Source organism: Notothenia rossii (genome assembly GCF_949606895.1).
Source record: "Notothenia rossii genome assembly, chromosome: 9".
NCBI classification, from domain to species: domain Eukaryota; kingdom Metazoa; phylum Chordata; class Actinopteri; order Perciformes; family Nototheniidae; genus Notothenia; species Notothenia rossii.
Genome location: NC_136907.1, coordinates 50,686,308 through 50,701,308, shown reverse-complemented (window position 1 = coordinate 50,701,308; position 15,001 = coordinate 50,686,308). Strand labels below are relative to the sequence as shown.

The 15,001-nt window shown below is 42.0% G+C and overlaps 1 protein-coding gene across 3 annotated transcripts; it reads left to right on the top strand.

Moving 5' to 3' along the window:
• Positions 1-7,469: 7,469 nt before the first annotated feature.
• On the top strand, positions 7,470-14,035 carry LOC307017998 (deoxyribodipyrimidine photo-lyase-like). 3 transcript variants are annotated; one of them, XM_079648005.1, is made up of 10 exons: positions 7,470-7,922; positions 8,152-8,459; positions 8,551-8,699; positions 9,366-9,548; positions 9,795-9,953; positions 10,494-10,692; positions 12,202-12,354; positions 13,189-13,310; positions 13,396-13,555; positions 13,642-14,035. In XM_079648005.1, the coding sequence occupies exons 1-10, from the start codon at positions 7,900-7,902 to the stop codon at positions 13,788-13,790; spliced, it is 1,605 nt and encodes a 534-aa protein (XP_079504131.1). In that variant the 5' UTR covers positions 7,470-7,899; the 3' UTR covers positions 13,791-14,035. The 3 variants fall into 3 exon arrangements, with proteins under 3 accessions (XP_079504131.1, XP_079504132.1, XP_079504133.1); XM_079648006.1 differs by having other exon boundaries at positions 7,472-7,922; positions 8,139-8,459; XM_079648007.1 differs by having other exon boundaries at positions 7,472-7,922; positions 8,122-8,459.
• Positions 14,036-15,001: the final 966 nt, after the last annotated feature.

The following is a 15,001-nucleotide window of genomic DNA, read 5'->3' as shown; positions in this document are numbered from 1 at the left end:
TATTTCTGTTATTCAGCCAGTGTCCGTGGGTCTGGTGGACCCGAACACCCTGTATGTAATATAAATGTGTAGGGGGGGGGCGGGGTACAGTGGGTGGTCACTGAAAATGTGTTCTGATATCTGTTCTTCACAGAAAATTCAATTCAAATCCTTTATTTATCCAGTTGAAATCCCATTGAGATCATTGATCTCTTTTTCAAGGGAGATATGCAGAGCCAAGGCCATTGAGTGAGTTAGAGAAAATAAATTATCAATTTTCTTTAGAAAAATAATAAACGGGTCCCACAAACCCGAACACCATACAAGGGTTATATCAAGCATGAAGCCTTCTTTACAATTAGACATACAGAAACACACATGTTTACTGAAGATACGAGGAGATCTTTATTTTATACAAAGCTGAATATACATTTTATGATTGTGACCTGAGTGAAAAGCCAACGTTTTTAAAGTCTTTTTGCAACCCAAGGCATAACTGTCTATAGTCAAACAGAAAGTCATGGCCACTGATTTTCGCTTTTTAAATCTCCACCTCAAATAATTCTGCGCATAAACCAACCGTGTGTAAAGTATCCAAATGCAATATCAGGGATATTTTATTTTAAATAATATATACATTAACATTGAGGCAAGTTACTGCATGTAGCTCAAACCCTACATAAGTAAAATTGCTAACACATGTCTCTTCTTTCTTTTCAAGTTCAGTCAAAGCATAACAATATTTTATCACTGAACATGACTAAATTTCAACACTAAACGTAACAGTTTCTTAAGAGATTGTGTGATGGCCTATTTCACATACAATTTGTAATAAAGATATGGGTCTGTAAAGTCCTTTGCTCTAAATAAACTTGAGCAAGGTGAAATTGGAAATAAGGCATATAAATGGACGAACAAAAGAACTGAGTAATGCATCTGGCCAGTAAATGCATTTTTCATCGGTGAAGAAAACAAACGGGTAACAAAAAAACTGGCCATAAATAAAAATCCTCTCAACAATAATCGTGGTCGTTCAGCTGGACCGGGTTGTGGTCAGGAGCCGAGATTTGGTCTGCCAGTCTGTCTCTCCAGCCCTGTCCACCTCGCTCCCCCCTCACAGGACGAGGTGGAGACCTCTCTACCCCCTCCTGCTGCTGCTGCTGCTGCTCCTCCTCCTCCTCCTCCTCCTCCTCCTCCTCCTCCTCCTCCTCCTCCAACAGTTCAGTCATGTCTGCAGTAATGCTGAGATTGTGCAGTACACAGCAGGCAGTTACCACAGCAGGGACAAAGATGTGGTTCACCTCCAAGGCCTTCGACAGGAGGCACCTCCATCGCTCCTTCAGTATCCCAAAAGCGCGCTCAATGATGCTGCACGCTTTGGCATGGCAGCCGTTGAAGCGGCTCTGTACCCTCCCCTGTAGTGGCTCCCGATACGGGGTTACGACCGTTATGGGGTGTACAATGCATGGATAGCCACCATCTCCCACAATAAAGTACCCTGGTGGAGGGTACAGAGCCTCTTTGTATAAGGTACTGTTTTTTAGGACACGGGTGTCGTGCACTGAGCCCGGAAATCCTACGAATGTTTGTAGGAATTTACCCTTCCCATCACATACAGCCTGCAGCTGTATGGAAGGAAAGAGCTTCCGATTGATGTAGTCCTGGCCACTGGGTCCGGGTGGGGTCTTCATTCTAATGTGGCACCCATCAATGGCACCCGCACATGAACTAAATGCCGGGCTATCGGCCAACTGCTGGAAGCCCTGCCCGACCTCCTCCAGCTCTGGACCAGCAAGCAGCCTGATCACAGACTGCCTGAGAGCAGCGATGTCCACCACTCTCTGGTGGACCAGTCTGTGGACCGTGGAGAGGGGTACCTGAAAGGCCCGGGACACCACACTGTATGACAAACCGTGTGCTAGCCAGTACACAGTTGTCAATACAGTCATGTGGTGTCCCCAGGCCTGTCTCCTCTCAGGCCCCAGACACCGCATCAAGGCCTCCAGGGAGTCTCGGCTCATCCTGAAGTCCTTCAGCAGGCACCCATCTCCGAAGTACAGCTCCAGCACCGGGACACTGCTGTTCAAACTTTTGTATGAGTGTGGGTGTTGAACCTGCAGGAAGAATAAAATGTACAGGTCAATACCTTTATCCATCAAACTAAACTGCACATACATATTCTGTCATAACAAATTAATCCATTGTTGTATTCCAATGAAAAAAGCCAGCTATTTTTCAACTATTTAAAACAATTGTAATCGAACACTCAAATAAGAAGCAGGATGGCTTTGCGCATTCTCGCTTTCCAGCGCTGGGATCGGCGTCCCTCCTGATTCCTGTTGTTGATCAGAAGTTTTTGCCACTGCCGTAAGGCACATGCTACAGCGGGTTTCATGACTCAATTTGTTTCATGTGGTCACTGAATATGTTTTTCGTTGTTGAAATTTAAATCACAGGTGTGCCTGGACCTTATATACCCTGTCAGGTCCCTCATGATTAGTTAATTACTTGGATTAGAAATTCGTTGCAGATATTTTGTGAAAGAGGTGTGAGTTGATGATTTATCATGTCATTTAGCCTACTAGTTTGAAAAGGTTAACATAGCCTATAGCAGGGGTTTTCAAAGTGTGGGTTGGTGAGCCTCCCCTTAGAGAACATAAGAACAGCCGCGCCCCCCCTCCCAATTATTATTGCTGTTATTATTATTATTATTGTTGTTGTTGCTATAATGCAGGGGTATTCAATTGCATTTCAAAGAGGTCCAGTAAGAGAAAATGTAATTAAATGCTCTGTTTTCGCTGTCTACCTTCCGCCATTTGAAATTACTCCGACTGTTTCTCTCCTCTTGTCTCTTCTCTGTGTGTGTGTGTTTGAATCTATCGTGCTGACTGCACCGATTTGATTGGCTGAGTAGCGTCACCTCCTTAAAACATTAAACAATAACTTTTTAAAACCTTTTTATTTTTATGCTTTAAACATATTGTATAAAACTCCCCCACTACTTGGACTATTCCTTGCACCCCTCTAGAATAAGCCCGAATGGTCTCAACCATATTGCATCAGTAACGTGCACTTGTTATTATAACAAGATCGCAAGGACACTGATAGCGATCGGAAAATTGAGTGTTGTTCAGTTTGTGTGTTGTGGAACATGCGTGTCCGTGCATGAAAATATACCACACACACTAGTGATGGCAAAATGAAGCTTTGAATGAAGCGTCGAACCACTTGGACAATTGTGTCGGAAATAGGTTCATTTCTCGAAGCTTCAGTTACAGCGACCTCTCCTGGCGAAGTGCAAGGCTGCTGTGGGTTTAACGTATCTTTGCCTTGAAAAATATTCGATACACACACACACACTAAGACTGAATATCATGTTCTATTTGCAATTAAAGATTGATAATAGTGTGTATTGGGTTATTGAGAAGAGACTAGAGAGTGCTTGAATTTTTTTTGGGCGGAGAGGGCCTTTTATCAGTTATTAAAGTATTAAAGTTGAAAAGCAATGATTAAAAGTTTAACTATCCCGAGCTTTGAACCAGCTGCGCGGAGGATATCGCCGCATCATGGCCGCCGGCTCTATCCACTGGGCTATCAATTCCTTAAACCAATCGAAGTGTTTTTATAGTACTCATTGTCTTTTTGTTCAAAACTTCTCCACATTTCCAAGTGTTTCACGAGCCAGAACGACCTATTTTTCTTCCTGGCGTGCTCTATAATGATCCAATTCAAATGCAATGCCAACAACAACTCAACAGCAACAATGCAAACTACGACAACAACCCACACATTGCGCATTGTTTAGAGCGGTTATAAAGTGTTGAAGCGCTCACATTTGAAACTGTTTCAACCTGTCACCTGTCAGAATCGAGACGAGGCAGTGCATTGAATCACCTGATTGGACGGCGAACCAGTGAGTTGATTCATTCAGGAAATGAAGCGGTTGCTGGTTCGGACGTCACATGTCACCTGATTTGAAGCAGTTGCTGCTTCGGACGTCACATGTCACGTGATTTAAAGCAAGCTTCGAAGCACTGCTTCTATGGAATAGGAAGTCCAGGGTTGAAGCTCCGTTCGAAGCTTCAGTGTCAAACTGCCATCACTACCAATTACAATTGCATGTTCAATTCACTACCCTGGAAGTTAATAGAGTTGTTAAAGTTGGAACAGCCTGTGGACAGCCGTTTTTCCTTGCATGTCAGTCGCCGACACCTTCTTACAGAGGACAGGCACATCTAGCTGCAGCACGACCCGTATATTTCCGCACGCCGGGTTCTCAAGACATATTTTTTTTTAACATTTTCAACATGGTGGATAAATCCTTATATGCTCCCGGCCACACACTGAATGTCAACTTTGCCTCCTTATTACACTCACCCCTACTTTAGTGGGAACAATGAGTCTGCGTCTTTGATGCACACAGGAATAAACGCAGATCATACTCTGGCTGCAGCCATTACCGGTACTTGCTTTTGATCAAAGTGAATGCGGAAAACCTGCACTCACACAGGTAGGTGGAGGTGAAGGGAATGAACACTTTTACAGCCTTTTTGGCGAGGTGGGGGAACTCGGTCTCCACAGACAGCCACAAGTGGGCAAGTGTCACTTTACTCGTCTTTTTCTCGTTCTTTTGTGTCTCACGCTGCGCCTCCCCTGAAGGACTCCGGCGCCCCCCAGGGGAGGCGCGCCTCACACTTTGAAAACCGCTGGCCTATTTGTGTGTTTGTATGTGTGCATGTGTGAATATATGAAACGTACATAAGCCTCATGTAGCCTATATGTCTCCCTTTATTTGTAGGGTACTTCTTATAATAATGTTTTAGTGCTGCCCAATACAGAAGAGATGCTAGTATGTGTCGAAAATACATTTGTGTCATACTTGTTGCAAATGGAATTAAAAGTAAATATGTGGGGGAACAATGTTCAGCTGATCTAACAGAGATTACAAAATACAGCGCTCTAACAAAACACTCGCAGCTGTTGCCACGTCATAATTAACGGACGTCGCTTTAATATGACCGCGCAGAGGAGAGGAGTTCTCATTTCTCTAACCGCCTGCTGCTTCCCCTCCTCTCTCCTCGGTTCCCCTCCTCGGCTCCTCGGCTCCTCGGCTCATCGGCTCCTCGGCTCCTCGGCTCGCATCTCCTGTGGGCGGGACTAAGTATCGAGGATAGGAGTCGAGGAGGGGAGTCGAGGAGGGGAGTTGGAGAAATGAGAAAGGGCCCTAGACTCCTAGGTTGCGTTCGAATAGTCCATTTAGCATATAATCATATATATTGGGATAATTTGTATTAATGTGGACCGGAGGGAGAGGGTGACGAGCATAAGTTTCACTTTCATTTTTTATTTCAATTCCAATTTTGGTCATGAAGAATATGTTTCTCTGTTGTTCATAAAGCATAAAGCAACAGCATCAGAGCACGGTGCAGAGTCTCTAGATGAGTTTACAGTAGTCCCTCGTTCTTATTAAACATCCATGTTGTAGTCCTCTGTATAGAAAACTGTAGTTTCCATAGGCGGACAGACAGGTCTCAGTTGGTTTGGTGTCCTCTGCTTACTTTTAATACTTGTAAATACAACTTTTGGCCCGTAATTTCAATTCCCCATTTCAGCGACCAGAGAGAGGGGGGATATATCCAGTCTCTGATTGTGTTACGTTATTATGAGAGTGCTCTCATACTTTAAATTGTATATATTTGTATAAATATATTTGTGTGTGTGTCTGCATCTGTAGCCTGTTCTTGTCTCATTATACCGCACTGTCAATGAATTAAAAGTAAATATATTAATTAACAGTGCGGTATAATGATAATATAATGAGTATAATGAGATTTTTTGAAATACTAACATAAAATACACATTCTGGTACTCTCTTAAGAAGAAAAATAAATGAATCTATTATACACGACATATTTAAAAAAAAATGAATGCCATTTTTGTTTTTTATTACTTTGTTCTGAAAGCTGAACCTGAGAAGAGAAGAGGGAAGAGGCTACATTGTGGATAAGGGTGGATAGCCCCCATTGTTCTGTGTGTCAAAAGGAAAGACAGCCCACACACCTATCAATCATCAAACCGTGGGGTCTTATTTCATTACGTGTTGATTTCTAACACGTAATGTTGTATCGATGTATATAGAGATGTACTGCCGCAAAAGTATTCTCCGTCGGGACTTCCTGCAACAACACCACGCCATTATTGTGATTCTGATTGGCCAGAAGACATTATCAAAGATGTTCTATAGAGCTCCTGCGGATGATGTCACATATGCTGGTCACGTGACGAGAAACGAAGGGGGCAGCCATTTTGGCAGTAATCGCGTCAGTAAATTCATTGGCAGGCACTGGCAGACTGTCGAGGATGGTGGATAACTGCTGTGCACCAGGTTGCACAAATAGGCGTGGGAAGAAGAAAGGTGTATCTTATTATCGCATTCCAAAAGACGCGGAGAGGAGGGAAAAGTGGATCGCAGCGATTAAAAGAGCCAGGAGCCGTCTGAACAAGACTGAAAGATGGGACCCCCGGCCGTTTGCTTTCGCTTATGCAGTGATCACTTCATATCAGGTGGGTGAAGGAATACAGTACAATGCTACAAAAAGTTTTCAAAAAGCAAAAATACAAACTAGTTTCAGACGCACTGCAGTAGCTATCCAAGCTAATAAACAAACATGCTAACGTGACACTGCCGTAGCTAGACAAGCTAATAAACAAACAATGCTAACGTGACACTGCCTATCAAACTGGAATAATTTAATACTTACCCTTACAGTGATGATGCCGAAGTTTTTGGATGTAAGACTCCACAGTTGAATGTTGTTTACGAAGCCGGACTGACACCATTTGTAAGCCTCCAAGCTTTTGTAAGCTCTGAGGGAGTCTCCTGAGTACACTGATGGAAAGCTTACAAGATAGCTGTGGATGTCCGCGTAGCGCAAGTCGGGTACATCGTCTTCAGAGCAGGAGGTTATGCTCTTGAAAAGCACACCGGGTGCATTATATGGGTCGCTTATATTTAATCTTTCTAATTTTGTACTATAAAGCCGAATTTCACTTGAATTAAAATGAGATGTATACTCGCACGGTAGGAAAACGCTGGCGCCGGTCGTCATGTTTACTGCCAAAATGGTGGCTGATAACCAAAAGTCACGTGACCGCAGGAGCTCTATTGAGAAGACGATCACTACGTGACAAAAGTTTTCAAACCGTTTCTTCTTCGGTATTTCTAGACAAGTGGCTACTGAAATCAATCTTACTAACTGCTGTCTGCAATTTACTCCGCGCGAGTTGGCGGACTTTATTTTGCTTACTGTAACATCATTTTTCATGGTGGGGCTAAGCTATTTCTTGGTATGGCTGTAGCCTACCCCAGCCATACCCTGGGGCCGCCACTGTATATAATTAATCATGAACACATCTGTCCATCACACTGGCTGCTGTGCCTCCTGTCATCATTAATGGACTTCTCTTGAAAATGACCGCTCAGAGGAGAGGAGTTCTCATTTCTCTAACCGCCTGCTGCTTCCCCTCCTCTCTCCTCGGTTCCCCTCCTCGAGTCCTCCGCTCGCATCTCCTGTGGGCGGGACCAGCGCCATATCTGGGCGGGACTAAGTCTCGATGATAGGAGTCGAGGAGGGGACATTTTAAGAATTGAGATGCCTATACGGTCCTCCTCCGAGCCTAAACGGCAGTGCGCATGCCCTGTACAGAATTACACTGTGGGAAATGTAGATGCATCCAAAAACAACTGTGTTAGGAAACCTAAACATCATCGGCGTGTTCATGTTTGTGGTTGTTTAAAGGAAAGGCGGCTAACGAATTTCTTACAGTTTGACTGCTAAAATGACGTCGTCTGCCATTAGCTTCAGTAAGCTAGCTTAAAGTAGCCTACCTCTATCAGATTCAGAACGTTTCTTTCATTGTATGCTGCACAGCATTTGCAGGAGGTAAGTTCAACCCCAACGAGCCTGTGTTTTGATTAAGAAGCTTCTCTAATGGTGTCGTGCTTTGTTTTCTATCATTTAATATGTGGTTATTGTGTCTTAGTTCATGGCAAGGAACTTGTTTTGGTTTGTTATGTTTTGCTAACGTTCACGTGGTATCTTCAGCTTTTCACCATGTTGACTCTGTTTTATTTGACGGCAGCTAATCTTTCTTTGGAGTTGTTACCCACAGTTATCTGGATACCACCTCAGTACTTTCTTCCAAGAACAAGGCATTCACCACCAGTCAAACCATCATGTCTGAGAAAAAACGAAAGTCTACATCTGCTGCTGCTGTTAAAGAGCCCAGTGCTAAGCAGCAGAAGCTGGATCCCACGAAGGAGAAGGGCTGGCTGCAGGACAGTCTGAAGCAGCAGAGGACAAAGAACAAGCAGATGAAATTCAACAAAGAACGCCTCCGCTTCATATCTAACACTGAGAGGATAAAGCAGGGCTCAGAGGGTGTCCTGTACTGGATGTTACGAGACCACAGAGTACAAGGTAAACGCTTAAAGCAACTTCCAGTAAAGTAACAAGATATTTTGTATTGGCTTGTGTCCTCTCAGTGGTCAACATGTTTTGTTTGTTTCAGATAATTGGGCTCTGATCCATGCCCAGCAACTTGCTCTGAAGGAGAAGCTTCCTCTGCACGTCTGTTTCTGCCTGTTTGTCCCAAAATCAGAGCTGTCCACCCTGAGACATTACAGCTTCATGCTGAAAGGTCTGAAAGAAGTTGAAAAGGTATTCACTACAAGAATCAGTTTATTGCAAAGTAGGTTTCACATACAAGGAGTAAGCAATAGAGTATTGATGCATACCATTTAAATAAAAGCACGTTTTGCAAAATCAAAAACACATGTACTTAATTCCATTAGTACATCAACCAGGTAAAGAAACACCAAGTTCTTTCTTTTTAAGTTATTTTAAAGTAAACCCTTTAAAGGCTCTAGCTTTTCGTTGAATGTTGTATAGCTGAAACAATTGGATGATTATTGGATTGACAGCAAATTAATCAATTACAATTCTGATTTATTCATTGTAAAGGTGGAAATTAAAGTAAAAATGTCAACAAAAACAAGTAGATTACATATATACGCTTCTGTATCTGATTATACAGGTATTTTTTGACAATTGCATGTGATTTGAATGACCAAAAGATAAAGTTAAGGAAAAAAAACTAAATTTGATATATAGAATAAAACACATTTCAAAATTAGAAACATCAATAATACAATTAATCATTATTAGCAGCCTTAGTATGAGAATTAAAATAAGTATACCTCTAGTTAAATGTGTATTTTGTGATGATTGAGAGGCACTTAGAAGACTCACAGGTTACATTGATACTATGACATTTATTTGCACTTTTACCCTCAAATTCATCTTTATTCTGCTCCCACCAAACAGAAGTGCAGATCCTTAGACATTCAGTTCCACCTGCTCCATGGTTCAGCTGGAGACGTTCTCCCCGGCTTTGTGTCTGATCGAGAACTGGGCGCAGTGGTAACAGACTTCTCCCCCCTCAGAGAGCCACTGCAGTGGTTGGAGGATGTTAAAAAGACTCTTCCAAAAGATATTCCCCTCATACAGGTACACACTCTCACTCATTGTGTCAATAGGATTCTCTGAATTTTGGTTATTTGACTTCTCCCCACATTTCTCACTGATTATGTCCTTGCTTTATTTCTTGTACTCGTCACAAAGAAATAGATTTAAGACAGTGTAATCACACTCTGTCTTATTGTATGCAGATTGCTTTGATTTGTGTGTATGTGTACTGTCACTATTGCTACTGTTCTTTATCTGTCACAAAATATATGATTTTCATTTCTCTAGGTAGATGCCCACAATATTGTCCCCTGCTGGGTAGCCTCACCTAAACTTGAATACGCCGCCAGGACAATCAGAGGAAAACTCACAAAGCTTCTCCCGCAGTTCCTCACAGACTTTCCTCTTGCAGAAAAACACCCCTACACAACGACAAGAACCGCCAAAGTAAGTGCTGCAGTAAGAGTTTTTTTGCTATTGAGTACAAAATAAGTCATGTTTTTGTGTCACATTCAATGGCGTTTGAATTGGTTGGAACGACATGATCATCATTTATCTTATCAAAAGTGTTTTCGGATATCACTATAAGCAACAGTAAGATGTTGATTCTGCAATAAAAAAACTTATGTACTCCCCGGAAGAGTTCCTCTCTGCACATTAATTATTGACGAATAGATATTAATAGTAATGTGCCATCCAAAAGTTAAAATGTCCTTACAAGCAATATATGTTAATAGGGCCCAATTCTGCTAATTTTCAGGTTCGTATTTGTATTTTGTACCCCCACTGTGACATATGAACATGCTTTAATGTTCAACAAGTTCTCATGCTGCCTATGCTGCAGCACCTCTTTTCACACTCTGTCTGAAAACCAGAGCCAGGTCTGCTCTGATTGGTTACTTTGCCAGCTCTGTTATGAATGTTCAACAGCTTAGAGATAACCCGCCCAATGGGGTCGATTGTTTAAAATGTTGTTTTATCTTACAGCTCATAGACTGGGAAAAAACCCTAGCCTCCCTGCAGGTAGACCAAGATGTAGGAGAGCCGGAGTGGGCTATGCCGGGCACCAAGGGAGGGGTGGCCATGTTGGAGTCCTTCATTGATGAACGCCTCAAACTATTCGCTACTCAACGCAACGACCCAAACATTGCAGGCCTTAGCCAGCTGTCCCCCTGGATCCGCTTTGGTAAGTAGCACCATGAAAATGAATTGTATATGGGTACATGAATCGAACATCTGTATCAACTATAGCTCTAATTAAATATTTTATAAACCCTTTCTCATCCATCTAAGCTTCACTGCCTTCCTAAATATCTAGAATAATTGGTTAGCAGGTCTTTGTTATTTTTTTAACCTGCAACTTAAATCCCCACGTTTTTGTGTCTAAGTGACTAATGGGGACAGTGCATTTTTAATTGGCTCAATATTGACTATTAAGCCACAACGCTGCACCTGGCTTCCGGTAATACAGGCTTGAATTAATAATATAAGTGTTTTGACCACTGTATGTAACCCTACAGAGAAAATAAACATTGATTGATTTAAATTGAACATTTTGCTTGATTGTTTTATTTTTGGGTCATGTTACTTTTTGCGAGAGGACAACATTGCGAACATGAGTGAGAGTTTGAGTAGTGGTGTCATAGTTCGATGTGTACAGTAAGTCCAACTTATTGTTGTTGAAAAGAAGAACCCAGAAAATCCCCAACAAATCCTATATAGGCTCCCTCCCATCCTGTGGGTTAGACACTTTGAATAACAATCTGAGACTGTCGGTGGCAAAAAATAAGCACTTTAGTGGATGTACATTGAAAATGCAGAATTTTCTTTCTGGGAGAAAATATAGTCCTTCCAAAATGGTGACAGGTGTCCCACAAGGCTCAATACTCAGACATCTGTTATTCAATTTAGAACGCTCTCTAATGTCTGTGTATAGAACATATGCAGTAAAGCATTACTTAGATTGCAGATTGTCTTACACCTTGCTCAAAAAACAGAACATTTGAATTGATTCAAAGGTGACCTATCATGCAAAATGCACTTTTGTACGTCTTTTATACATGAATATGTGTCCCCGGTGTTCCAGGGAACTCACCAAGTGTCAGAAAACACAACCCTCTCTATTTTCCTCCATACCCAAATCTCTTGAAAAGGGGCTGCAACGGATCTGATACAGACTGATCCAGATTTGAACACTTCTATGACGTCACAGAAGTGGCGCTACGGCTATTGGGCCAACTCCAACAATCAGGAGGAGACAGCCACGGACATTGCCGTTCGAAAGCACTGGAGACGCTGTAGTACATTATGCCAGGCCTGTAGATGGTGCTGTTCTCACATAATCAGCCCATGCAAAGACAGGGTTAAATTGAGCGAAATGAGGAATGGCTAAAATGCATGATCTGTTTGGTATTTTGAAAAATAAAAAGTATAAATATGCCTTATATAGGTAGGTCCTACACTATATTATTCAAATATAACATGATAGGTCCACTTTAATGTAAGATTATTCCCACTTTTGCAGAGATCATTAACAACATATATTGAGCTCAAAGTGAAAAACCATAACACATAACAAAATAGGTTAGCTTTAAATGTCACTCATACCAATTCAGACCCTTTTTAACTTTGCCTCCTCATTCTGTCCATCACTCTTTCCTATCCTCGTCCACCATCTTTTTATCCCGACCATCAGGTCACCTTTCAGCCCAGCGTGTGGCGCTGCAGGTTCAGAGCAGTGGGAAATGTGCAGGTCCATCTGTCGCTACCTTCATCGAGGAGTTGGTTGTGCGCAGGGAGCTGACGGACAACTTCTGCTTCTACAACGAAAAATACGACAGCGTAGAGGGTTAGTTTAGATCTCATTAAGTTTCATCCTGTACGTCCTATTGCTGACATCATTCAGTTTCAGATGATTTGAAGTCTAGTTGTGTGAGGCTCTAACCCTTAGTCATTGTGTCAGTAAATGTTTGTTTGCACAACTCTGATTTAGGAAACCAAACAGGAGTTACCCAATGGGAGTCAAGCAATTGACTGCTGCGGACGGGGGCAACAGCAACATATATTTTAGCCACCTAATAACTGTTTGCTTCTGCTATATTTAGAGTATTTTCACACTTTTACATTGAGAGACAACTATGCAGTCTGTTTCTGATGTGGAACTGAAGTTGTTATATCTATCCATGCTCTTGTCAAAGCCACCAGGCTCTACTCAGAATTATTTTTATTTTAACTGGCAGAACACCGGGGTTGCAGGTCTAATGCTGACCTGTTTGTTTCTGTTATTGTGTGACTTTATGAATCCAAACTTTGCATCGGCACACAATAATACATTCAAAATAAACAATATAGAATATAGAAATGTCCACCAACCTTTGTTTTTGGGTGGGCTTCTTTTACATGTCTAAAATGCTTTTTGCTGCTCCCCCTGTCGACAGAAGTATATTGCTCTGCTTTATTCTGGCACTCCTGTCTGCTTGTCCGAACAGGGAGCCCACCGCAATTTAATTGGCAATATGGAAAGCTTGTAAAGGAATTATTCAAACCATGTTTATGTTTTATGTCTTGTCTTTATATGTTTCTTGGTAAAGCGACCTTGAGGTTATGAAAGACACTATATCAATTCAAGTTATTATTATTATGACGCTCGTTCTCTTTACATTTTATAAATGGTGTTCCTCAGGTACGCATGACTGGGCTCAGAAGAGTTTAAAGGCTCATGCCAAAGACAAGAGGGAGTATCTCTACACACGGGAGCAGCTGGAGAAAGCAAAGACACATGACAAACTCTGGAATGCATCTCAGGTACCTTCTTATTCCAGTGTTTGATCACCAGTCTGTGTTAAGATATGTTTTCTTACTGCTGTTTATTTCAAATGATCTCCATTAGTACCAGATGATCACTGAGGGGAAGATGCATGGCTTCCTGAGGATGTACTGGGCCAAAAAGATTCTGGAGTGGACTTCTTCACCAGAGGAGGCGCTCTCCATCGCGCTCTACCTAAACGACCGCTACAGTCTGGATGGCCAGGACCCCAATGGCTTTGTCGGTGAGGACATGGATTAAAGTGTTAATGTTACTGATTTAGAAAATCTCACATATTTATTCACTCTGCCCCTCGTGTCCCTCCTGTAGGTTGTATGTGGTCTATTGGTGGCATCCACGACCGAGCCTGGGGAGAGAGAAAGGTTTTCGGAAAGGTCCGCTACATGAACTACAAAGGCTGCCAGCGGAAGTTTGACGTAGCTCGGTTTGAGAAAAAGTACTGTCCCAAAAACCTTTGAAGCCTAACCCTTTTTTGAGGATATGGATAAAATACCTGACATACATATCCTGCACCATTAGCCTCAGGGAATGTCCGTACAGCATTTCTTGTAGAATATATTTTGACTATATTTGTCAAACTGTTTATCCTTTTAAATTCTGATCTGATGTTCCTACCTAGCTAGTGTTATATGCCATTACATTTTATGTATGCTACTTTTATTTTTGTCTGTATGTTTTAATAAAAATATTATTTCATTGGAAAGGCCTTTTCGCTTGTATATGTTTCTTTATATACAGTGGGGCAAAAAAGTATTTAGTCAGCCACCAATTGTGCAAGTTCTCCCACTTAAAAAGATGAGAGAGGCCTGTAATTTTCCTCCTAGGTATACCTCAACTATGAGAGACAGAATGGGAGAGAAAGAATCCAGGAAATCAAATTGTAGGATTTTTAATGAATTAATTGGTAAATTCCTCCGTAAAATAAGTATTTGGTCACCTAAAAACAAACAAGATTTCTGGCTCTCTCACAGACCTGTAACTTCTTCTTTAAGAGCCTCCTTTGTCGTCCACTTTTTAACTGTATTAATGGCACCTGTTTAAACTCGTTATCAGTATAAAAGACACCTGTCCACAACCTCAAACAGTCACACTCCAAACTCCACTATGACCAAGACCAAAGAGCTGTCAAAGGACACCAGAAACAAAATTGTAGACCTGCACCAGGCTGGGAAGACTGAATCTGCAATAGGTAAGCAGCTTGGTGTTAAGAAATCAACTGTGGGAGCAATTATTAGAAAATGGAAGACATACAAGACCACTGATAATCTCCCTCGATCTGGGGTTCCACGCAAGATCTCACCCCGTGGGGTCACAATGATCACAAGAACGGTGAGCAAAAATCCCAGAACCACACGGGGGGACCTAGTCAATGACCTGCAGAGAGCTGCGACCAAAGTAACAAAGGCTACCATCAGTAACACACTACGCCGCCAGGGACTCAAATCCTGCAGTGCCAGACGTGTCCCCCTGCTTAAGCCAGTACATGTCCAGGCCCGTCTGAAGTTTGCTAGAGAGCATTTAGATGATCCAGAAGAGGATTGGGAGAATGTCATATGGTCAGATGAAACCAAAATATAACTTTTTGGTAGAAACTCAACTAGATGTGTTTGGAGGAGAAAGAATGCTGAGTTGCATCCAAAGAACACCATACCTACTGTGAAACATGGGG

What these genes read in the sequence shown, in the direction of transcription:
- LOC307017998 (XM_079648005.1), top strand. Translation starts at nt 7,900, where the DNA reads ATGCTGCACAGCATTTGCAGGAG. An exon ending in GTCCCCCTGGATCCGCTTTG is followed by an intron (nt 10,693 to 12,201) that starts GTAAGTAGCACC and finishes CCCGACCATCAG; the next exon opens with GTCACCTTTCAGCCCAGCGT. An exon ending in AACTCTGGAATGCATCTCAG is followed by an intron (nt 13,311 to 13,395) that starts GTACCTTCTTAT and finishes GATCTCCATTAG; the next exon opens with TACCAGATGATCACTGAGGG.